Below are 11,042 nucleotides of genomic sequence, written 5' to 3' on the forward strand. Positions count from 1 at the left end.
TTGTAGTCGTTTTGGTAGATTTTTTAGTTGACTGACTGCTGAGAAATAGTTATTCTGGAGTTTCTTTACAGGTTTCCAAGGAAGGCCAATCTGATATCTTTCACCGTTGTGACAGATTGAGTTTTCCATTGTTTGCACTGCTAATTGGTCTAGTGAAGTGTCTTCATTCTGTTCGGGTAATGTACCTTCAGCTTCAATTTTCCAGAATCTTTGAACCAATTCGTCCAATGGTTCTTCTTCAATGTCTTTCCGGCAGACATGGTTAATGAATGGTTGGCGAGGGGGCTTGTTTGCGTTCATTGTTTTATGAGATAGCTTGTACTCTCCAGCGAGAGTCCAACAAAACTTTGTTTTTACGCCGAATGGAAAATTTTTGCTACCTTGGATTACGTCGACTGGATATGTATGCACAGTTAGCTATATCAGGGAAATAAATGTGACTAAGTTCCTTGAAGGTGTCGCATAATTGATTGAGTTCAAGAACGTTAGCGGGTGATACATTGAGACATGGCATGCTATAGGCTCTTGCAATGCTGAAGTCTTGATTGATTTTGTCATAAGGCGTTACTGTCACTGTTTCACTAATTTTGGACAGTGGCATTTCATGTTCAGTGTTTAGGTACTGCAGAGTTGTTGATGCTTGTGCTGGGAAGCTCAAGAAAGCTAGTAACTTTATCCAGCAGGAAGGTGAACTGGCTTCCGGGGTCAATCAAGGCGTAGGTATCAAACACTCTACTTCCGTTTACAAACGAAACTGGTATTATTTGTAGTTGTTCATACCATTCAGGAGGAGGAATTGTATTTCGGTTGATACTGAAGTTTTGGGTCGGATTTGAAGCATTCAAACGGGCGCCTTGAATATTTTGTTGTTGTGATTGTCTTTTACCAGAAAACGATTGACCGTATCTTGTCTGCTGGCTTTTTGTACTGCTGACAGTGTCAGTACTTTTGTTTTGATTTTGTTGTTGAAAGGATGGCTAATGGATGCACTAATCGTTTGAGAAAAGAAGCAAAAGATACGAAACTCTGTTTGTTGTAGTCATTGTTCTGACGCCAGGCTTCCAGTTGGTTGATGAAAGCATTCACAACAATGCTGGCATCTCCAAAGTGATCCATGATTTCTTTCAAAGCAATCGCGTAGTAAGCTGGGTCACACGAGTAGGCTTGAATTTTTCTTTGGCTTTTCCTACAACCGAGTTCTGTAAGTATGTTATACGGTGTGTATCCGTAAGGCTAGTATTATTGTAAACTAGGTTGAAAAAATTGTTTATCCACTCATGGTATTTCAGTGGGTTACCATTGAAATTTGATATTGTTATTGGTGGAAGTTTAATGGAATTTTTGTTTATGGTTTGTAAATTAAAATTATTTTCAAACGGGATTGTTTTTGTTTGTATTTCAGTTCGTGACTGAAACAGTTGCTTTCCAGAAAAAGACCAATTTGGAATTTGTTTTGAACTTCCCGAAATGTTTGGTTGGCTAAAATGTTGAGTAATGGGGGGAAGAATGGTTGTTTGGTAGTTTGTAAAGGGATTTTCCTGAGTAAGCGGACAATTAGGTGACTGAGATGATGTACAGCAAACAAGGTTGGTACCTTGGTTGTTGAGTGTTGTATTGGTGGGGAAAATAATTCCATCGTTTGGTTCTTCCTTTCGATTTCCATTGCTAAAATGAACTCCAGTTGGGTAAAGTGGGTTCTGAAATTGTTGGGAAACGTTTGTTTGCGCTACTGTTGGTAACGAAATTGCTGATGCCAATTTTCCGCTGTTCTGGTTTTCACTTATTGGACCAGCTGGAAATTGAGTGTTTGAAGCAGTTTGAGCAGTTGCACTTTGAATGTTGTCAAAATGTAGGGGATTGTGACGACTATCTTCGTAACAATATGGATTTGGCGTGGTCTCATTTGTCACTCTATTTGTTCCCTTTTTTTGTATGAAATTGACGCTGAAACATTTGCTCATTCAAATTGCATGAACTTGATTTTTGGTATGTATTGGTTTTGTTAACTGAGCAGTTATGTCGAAGTGAGTTTTGTAAATCTAATGCAAGACGTTGTATGCTTTGATCTTCTCTTTTGTTATTTAAGAGAAGACCTTTTTTTGGTCTAACTGTGGCATTTGTTGGTTGATTCATTGGCATTTCGGGCAATGTGATCAGCTTTGAACTAGAGAACTGGTTCAATTCTCCAATTGATGAGTGAATTAATTCCGGCTGGTTATCAATAGATTCAACAGGAAATAAGACTGCAGTTTGATTCATTGGAATGGAGGGTTGTTGAATTGAAGCAAACTGGTTGAAAGTGTTCTCTTGATCTCTGAGAACAACGTTGTGTTCTGGGGATTGAGGATTACTCAAGACAAATCTGTCCTGAATGTTTGCTCTGGATAATAGGGTTGATGCTGGTGTTGGGGCTGCTAACAACGACATTGATTGATTTGATGTGTTCAATCGTCGTAAAATTTATTACTGATTCTTCAGTCAATTCTCTAGTATCCTGCGCAAATTGTCTGTTGCTCTGAAGGAATTTGGAGAGAAGGTTGGGTTTATTTTCTCCTTGCGGAAGGAAAAACGATGGTTTCGCCGGTCTTGGGGGCACTGGAGGGGAGACAACGCTGGCAGCGTTCTTTAATGTCATGTTGTTTTGCTCTGAGTTTTGGGAAACCGATGTCAATCGATGCGACTCGAGCTGTCTTTTTGAGGACTGTGAGACGCAGCTGATGTCATCGCGCACTCGAGTTGATGATTGACTCAATTGACCATCATCGTCTAGACTGTTGACTTCTAGTTCCAATTTTTCTAGACGAGAGTTCAAGTTCGATTGACGTTTCATTACTGAGTTTATGCTACTAGAGCATACTTTTTCCATCATGATGCTGTCAAGTTTGTCTTTAGCTCTTCAACGCTCTCCTTGATTTTGTTGATCAACAAAGAAAGAGTGCGGAATTTTTGCAGCTTCTGGCTGTTTTCTTTTTTCATCTTGACGAACCGGCTGTAGTCAACTCGTAATGGTTCTGTCGTATTTGAAGTAAAGGTAAAGAACGGCTCGAAATTTACGGAGCGACGACTTTTTTGGTAAATTAAAAACCTCTTAAGTTTATGTAGGCTAATCAGCCTAGCTCTTTTCGTTCAAAAGTAGCGACGCAACTTTTCACAAAGACAGGAATCCTAAAGGTGTTTTTTTGGTGCTAAATCTAGCTAAAATTTTGCTTAAAAAAGGAAAAACTAAGCGTTCGCGCGTGTGTACCGTTGATTTGTTGAACAGGACCAAATAATTGCTTTCAATTTGTTTTAACATATATGACTTCGCAACGATTCTCCTTTAAATTTTAGTTCTCCTTTAATGACAATCAAGGTACCAGAAAAAATTTTACTGAAGTGTTTTCTTTTTTTTTTTTGTGTGTGGAGTTTTAGGAACAAATAAAATCTAAAACCAAACAAACTAAATCTATATTAATACTTCTTCAAAATAATTTAATTTTTTTTATGATTTAAAATGCGGTGCGACCAGGCAACGTGAGCTACAGACAAGCAGAGGAAACTGGTTGCTTAAAAGCTGGGTCTACTTTGAAGCTCTTTTCCAAGAAATTCTGTTTTGCGATTTTTATGATGTTAAGGACAACTGCTACCATTAAACTGCTTGTATTTGTTTCTGGATATTATTTGCCACCTATGAATTGCTCATCTTTACTTTGGTGACTACTGCGACCAACGGAAACACACTCCTCTTCAGTTGGTGACTACTGAGACCAAAGGGGGAAAAGGGGACTTCTTTCGGCAACTTCTGAGACCGCGGACAGAAAAGAAGAGACGTTTGAGTTTTCCAACTTAAGGGGACTATATGTGTGAATAAATTTGAGTGGGGAATTATTCGAGAGCTTTTGATTTACATCTTTTTGAGAAAAAATGAAACTAGATTTTATCCTCTCTTTTTATTTCTCTTGAGAAGGTCTTTTCAGTGTATACTAATCAATTAACTAGATGCGCGGCTAGTAGTATGCAAAATGAAAACAAAACAAGTGTAAATGTCGGGTTTTCTTAGGAAAAGCATACTACCCCATTAACTAGGCTCGCGGCTAGTAGTATGCAATTAAGATCAAAGAAAACACAAACCTCTCTGTAGGTTTTTTTTGTCAGAAGCTTTTCAGTAATTTTCTGTCTGTTCTTTACGGTTTTGCAGAATGGCTATATAGTTTTTCAGCTTGTTTTGTAATGAACTGCGGAGGTATATAAAATAGTTCTTTTTTTGAAAATTGATTGATTTTTTCTTTAATAAGAAAAAAAACGTTAGAAAAAACGTTTTTTGATTTTTATATAACAGAGAAACAATTTTGCCACTTTTCTGTTGCTTCTTTGCAATTTTGCAAGGAGATGAAATAAATTTTCATATTGTTTTCAAACAAACAGAAGGAGCTATTTCGAACGCTTTCTTGTTATCTACTGAAAATTTCCGATAAACATTAGAAAAATGTTTTTTGAGTTTTTTAAGTAAAAGAAGCAAATTTGCAAATTTCAAGTTGCCTCTTTATAAGTTTGCATATTCAATCAACTGAATTTTAAGCTTGTTTTCCAACAAAACCAGGGGGGCTAATCAATGGGTTTCAGTGGAACTATTAAATGTTTTATTCAAAACGTTAGGAAAACGATTTTTGAATTTTTCGATTCAAAGAAGCAATTTTTGTCAAAATTGAGTTGCTTCTTTACAAAATTGTGAAATCGATAAACTGATTTTGAAGGTTGTTTTCCAACAAACCCAGGGCGGCTAATCAATGGGTTTTTTGGATTTATTAAAAGGTTTTCCCTAAAACGTTAGAAAAACGTTTTTTGATTTTTTGTAGTCAAGGAAGCAAAATTTGTCAAAATTGAGTTGCTTCTTTACAAAATTGCAAAATCGATAAATTGATTTTGAAGCTTCTTTTCCAACGAACCCAGGGGGCTAATCAATGGGTTTTTGGATTTAATAAAAAGTTTTCATTAAAACGTCAGAAAAACGTTTTTTGATTTTTGACGCTCAAAAAAGCACTTTTGCGACTTTCTCATTTTTTGAGCTAAATTTTACATAAGTTGTTCAATCAAAACAAAATTGATTTTAAGTCCAACTGAAGTGTTCTATTAAAATAAAAATTTTACTTTCATGTAGATTTTTTGCGACAAATTGAGAAAATTGTTTTTGAGTTTTTCCGATGCAAAAAACGCTATATCGTTTTTTCGGGCAAACTGTGTTTTTTTTTCGTTAATTGCTGACTTGTAGTTGCTCACGGCTATTTCTTTCGTAAACCATCTACCAAAAGCTCGTTGGGGGACAATTTTTGTGTATTTGAGATTCTATGTCGCAAAAAAAATCACGTTTTTTTTTGGATACGTCTAACCGGGGAAAGGACTTCTAAGGTGACGTCTGGAACCTCGGGTGATCATCTCTTGGTGACGTCTGTAACCAAAAAAATGTCAGGCCTACTGGGTCGGGTGACGTGTGAAAACCCTTGGAAAAAACTCTTCGTCTTTGGTTGGCTCGTCTGCAATAAGAAACTCTTCCTCTGTCGTAGTCTTGGAAATTAGTCTTGGGGTGTGCTCATGCCCCCTCTTTGTTTCAAAAAAAAATTAAATTGAATTCAGAATTATGTCCTTTTTATCAAGGCGGATGGTCGCCAAAATTATGTTTTAAAACATATCTCTAGTCTAATCATTTGTTAAAAGAGCACGTCTAAGTTTCACGTTGTTGGACAAAAGAGTCAAGTTTTTGTTGCAATTTTGGCGGTTTTTGAATCATCTTGAAAGTTGCAATAACATTGGCGACATTCGCCAATAAAATCAGCGGTGAAATTAAGTAATTTCAACGCTACCAGGCGATAAAGTTTTTTTCACCGCATTCACCGCCTGATTTCGCCGGCTTTCGTTATATTCGTTGCTGATCACAACTTATCTCACATTATTTGGACACTTTTTTCAGAGCGCTGAATTTATGTAAATTCACCACTAAAATCAGCGGTGAAATAATCAAGCGGTGAATGCTGTGCAAAAAAAAACTTTATCGCCTGGTAGCGTTGAAATTACTTAATTTCACCGATGATTTTAGTGGTGAATTTACATAAATTCACCGCATAAAAAAGTGTTATAATTGTGTGAGATGAGCAGTGAATGCGGCGAAATTGATGGGCAGTAAAGGAGGAATTGTTAGATTTAAGCCCCCCCCCCTAAAATACATTTTTTTGAGCGGTGAACTTATGTAATTTCACCACTAGAGTAAGCGGTGAATTTACAAAAAGTCACGACATTTCACCGCTAAAATATGTAATTTCACCGCTAAAAATCTCAAATCTTACAAAAATTCACCTCGCATTTTTTACAGAAAGTAGAGTGAAATTGATTTATATTCAAAACAAAAAGATAGCGCAGTGGAGGAAAAAGTGCGTGACATACAGGAGGTGAGAGGTTCGAACCCTTGTAAAGAATGTGAAATGCGGTGACTTTTTGTAAGTTCACGGCTTACTATAGCGGTGAAATTACATAATGTCCGAAAATTATGTACGAAATTTGCGGTGAAAAAAAAACAACTTTTCACCGCTTATCTTGCATATTTTTCGGATTTTGAAAAAGCTATATGTGAACCGTGGACATCAATGACGGAAAAAGCATTGTTTTCTTCGCTCGTACAGGTGGGTAATGGAATCATTGTCTTAAATTTTATTAATAATAACTTGAGACCCAGTTCAAAGACTGAATGATTCTGGTGAACAGTGATATAGGTAGTTGCAATTAGTGTCTACCTAATTAGTCTCTACCGAATCCGCACATAAAATTGCGATTTCTGAAATTATTTATCAATTGGGCTTTCTTCCATTTTGGTCTAATTGACACTACCGTAGTTATTAGATACCTTAAACACGCAACACAATGACGTGTGTGGCGTTGGGTGTGGACAAAATTGTGTAAAAGATGTCCATGTTTGCACAAAAACAGGCATCGTGGACAATTGTGACTGGTATTTTTAAAGTTATTTGGGTTTGTGTTAAAGGTGAGACCAAAAGGCTCTCAAACTTGCGTTCGTGGGAAAGCTTTTAAAAACCTCAAAATGGCATCTTGTCCGGAATAATATATACGATAGTGAAATAACATCCGTACACAAATAACAAGGAATGAACTAATAACTTTTACAGCTATATATATAAATGGTGATGAAAGATGACATAATAATCTTTCAAAAAGTACAAAAATTTTTGCCAAATGTCATGTCATCCTGTGTATTTACAAGGAAAAGAACGTACATAATTCAGGAGTCCAGAAGGTGTTGGCAGGCGTCGTAACATGTTCCACGCCCCCATACTCTTCGGGTGACCATGCACTGCTGTTGGATTTGTAGAATACATACAGGTCAACTATTGCAGTCCACAGTTGCTGTTTGTCATCCACGTGCAGGATTTTCTTCAGGTAAAACAGTAAATTGACCTGATTCGATTCCAAGTCACGTGGGGGTTGAAAAGTGGGCAAATTGCTGTGCAAAAATTGCATCAAATTCTTCTCATCTTCAACTCCATTTCCGGCGCGAACAACGCTATTTAATAAACAGAGTAAACAAATTGAAAGGCAACATTTCGATTGAAAAACTAGAATCATTCTTCTTGTAACAAATATTTAACTATAACTTCGGTAATTTTTTTCAAAACTTTAAAATATGTACTATAACGACGCTAGTTTAAATTGTTCAATTTTCGCAATTATTATTCATCCCTCTACAGCTAATAAAAATAATCCTATCTTACTATCATATATTGGGCAATGTAAGTTAATACGGGAAGCAAAAACACCGGTAGAGCAGTAACAAAACTTCCAATTCAAATTTCCGTAATTTCTCTATAAAATTTCAGGTCCAACGGCTTTTATGAACCGTAGCATAACGGCTACAGTTTTCCAACTGGTCGCTTTACTTTATTTGATACTAATTTTGGTTTGGAATTTTGCTAAATTTGCATGGACTCGAAGCGAGCTACTAACTTTGCTATAGTCTAAATTCGAAACCCTATAAAAATAGTAAACTGGCAATACGCGGGCTCAAAATTTGCTCTGGATTGTCTAGAATTCTTCGTCAATCGTATGGCGAAATATTTTACGCAAATAGGTTTTAAAAGCGATTTCAAAGCCATAATTTGTTGCACCGGGGAAAAGTTGAACTTAATTTATCTGTCTAGCCCGAGGCAAGGTAGCAATAACATCGAGCAAATTCTAGCAGCATGCTGAAACTTTAAGGCAATGAATGTGGCTGTGCAATTGTGTCAATGCATTTGCAACTGCAAATTTAAGCTTGACTCAACCAAAATCACCGCAAATTCCTGTAAATTTATGAAATAAAAACGCAATATATGCTGGATTGAAGCATTTTTTGAGGTTCGAGTTAACGCATACGTTGTAAAAAATAATTGAGTACGTAACAAAATGGCAAAATGCTGCCGTGTAAGCAATCAGAAACAATATAGTGAAACTACTTATTGATTTTAAAAAGCAACAAATTTGTAAACAAGTAACATGGAGGAAGCCGGCAGAGCCGAACGGGCGGAGAGCAGAATGTCATAACATGATATTTAGAGCCAAATATATCCCGAGCTATGATTGGTCGATCATAATCTCTGTACTTTCATGGTAATTATCTCAGTTCTCACCTTTCAAGGATTCGGCTTTGATTCTCATTGGGGATCTTTTCTGTTTTTGGATTGCCTTTATGGCACTATTTTTGCCGGCAATTTATTATGACTAAAATAAGTACCAAAAAGTAGATATTTGGAGGGTGCAAACAGACTGGTCATATAGGACGGGGGGGGGCAACAACAGAAAAGATCCCCCATTCGGATCTCAGCCCACGTATGGCTCTGATTACTAGCTCCAAGTGCTACTCTGCAACATTATTAACCACATAAATAATTCATTTGTTTTCAGATTGCCTAGGAACAGTTATAGGATACGATTATTTAATATTTCTCAAGCACCACATAGGCCGCGATTAGATGGGCTATTTAAGGTTTTTATTTTTCTAAAACAAACAAAATCCTCTAAATCAAATGTTTTTGCAGTTAGAACTAGCAATTGTATAGTTTCTGCAGTGATTTCAGGCAAATCTTATACAAACTAACTGTTTTAATGGTTAATCTCAGCATAGTATTGAAGTGCATGCATGAAAAATGCTAGGTTAAACAGTAAACGCAGCATTACATTATACATACACATTACTTCATATCATGTAAGGAATACTAAGGAAATGTAGTAACATTGGATCTTAACCATTGTAGTGCTATAACAAACAATTTTTACGTCTTGTGAAATTGTTAGCCAAACGTAGTGAACAAATCAACAGTAGAAACGATAAAGAAACTAGTTCAAGCAATTCTGACTCCTGAAAAACCTAATAACTCATAAAAAGAAATAAAACACGATCTAAACTATGGAGTAATTTTTTAGTGGCAGTCTATTTTATTCTTTCTCTGACCTGGAGATATAATGTTTTAGAAAAGGAAACAATTCTGTCTAACTTGAATTGCAATTAGGCAGTTGTCACAAACCATAGACATTGAAGTATGATAGAGGGGCAACTTTATAAAGTAGGTAACCACACCTGAACTTGTTCAGGTGAAAATTTACCTGAAATTCAGTTCAGGTGTATTTCAGGTGCTTTTACACCTGAACTTCACCTGAACTTCTAGTTACCTGAACTTGGTTCAGGTAAATTTACCTGAACTTTTTTAAGTGTGTAGGCCTACTTTTCCGGATTGTTTGGTGAAGTTTGAGGGATTTTGCACGAACTATAAATTTTGCACAAAACAATTCTTGTAACCATATTGGTCGGCAATAAGAAACTTGGGGTTCAAAACTATTGAAATAAATTTTTCTGGCTTTCGACCCATGTTTTCAAATTACACAAAAATTTGCGTGAAAAATTAACACACGAGTTATTTTTTCTCGTGTTAAAACACACGACTTGCGACTAATACACAAAAAATCGTGTAAATCAATGCTCACACGAGAAAAATTGGGGGGTTATCCCGTACGTGAAACATTTAGAGTGAACTTTGAAAAAACTTACAACTCTTGCTGGTAGAAAAATAAAATTTAAACCGGAGAGTAAAAGGACAATTTAGAAACTGACATGAAAATTTGGAAATAGGTAAAGTGCACCACGTGCTCCAAAACTTAGATTTATTGTTTTGAACCAACTTGTGCGGGGGAACTATATAGTCAAATGGGTTTTTTGTTCCGTCAATTTTGACCGATCAATATATTCATCGTAGAGATTTGTGATTGGAATTATTAAAAAGCTCGTCCAGCGTTGAATTTTAAATTAAAAAGGTTTTTTAATTCGTCTTAATCGAGGAGTTATCGAGGTTTAAAATTTTAGCACGGGGTATTTTGTATGATATTTGGGATATTTAGAATAATTTTGTTCCCTTAAAGCGTAATTTTTTAAAAAAAATAAAGTTTTTCTATAAAAATACTAATTCAAGATAACATTTCGCGCTAAAGAATGAATCATTTTTGCGTTCTTAATCGACGAAAGGTTTTAAAAAGTCTAGCTCTGGTCTCATAGGGAAGTTTACTGTCAAAAAATTCGAATTCTATTTGAGAGCTGTTTTTTAGAAAAATTTTAGTCCTATTTTGTTTTTTATGTCACTTGGAGACTAGTTACTTTTTATTTCGTAGTTCCGTTAATGACAAACTTCTTTTACAATCCAACAACGCCCAATTAACAAAACACTGTTTCTGCTTGGACTCTGAGTTTTCGTAATTTTTAATGAATTTTTGACATTTTTTTGAGATTTCACTAACTTTTTTATTCCTTTGGCATTGACACGTTGACTAAAAGTGCAATAGGCTCCCTAATGAGCGTTAACCAAACCTATCCTGCGCTTTGAGTGGACAGATAACGGCTGCTAAGACTTTAAAAAAAATTCAAACTATTTTTTTGATTATTAAATAATCTTAAATTTATTTTGAAACCAACATTAATCTGATTAGTGGTTTTATCTTCTAGTTATTTATTTACGACTTCAGTTTCACAAGTTTAA

At 35.8% G+C, this 11,042-nt stretch overlaps 1 protein-coding gene across 2 annotated transcripts in view; it reads right to left on the bottom strand.

Annotated features, from left to right (window-relative positions):
- Positions 1-9,209, bottom strand: part of LOC142350239 (neuronal acetylcholine receptor subunit beta-3-like) — a 32,226-nt gene extending 23,017 nt beyond the window's left edge. Inside the window, exons 1-2 of one of the 2 annotated variants that reach the window (XM_075402022.1) lie at positions 9,117-9,209; positions 7,260-8,292 (exon numbers count right to left, since the gene is read on the bottom strand). In XM_075402022.1, coding sequence (XP_075258137.1) covers positions 7,260-7,608 — 349 coding nt within the window. In that variant the 5' untranslated portion in view covers positions 7,609-8,292; positions 9,117-9,209. Of the gene's footprint in view, positions 1-7,259; positions 8,474-8,896; positions 8,949-9,116 lie in introns of those variants that run through there. The other variant, XM_075402013.1, reaches the window with a different exon arrangement.
- Between the last annotated feature and the right edge of the window lie 1,833 nt (positions 9,210-11,042).

Source organism: Convolutriloba macropyga, chromosome 1 (genome assembly GCF_964194025.1).
Source record: "Convolutriloba macropyga chromosome 1, txConMacr16.3, whole genome shotgun sequence".
Lineage (NCBI taxonomy): Eukaryota > Metazoa > Xenacoelomorpha > Acoela > Convolutidae > Convolutriloba > Convolutriloba macropyga.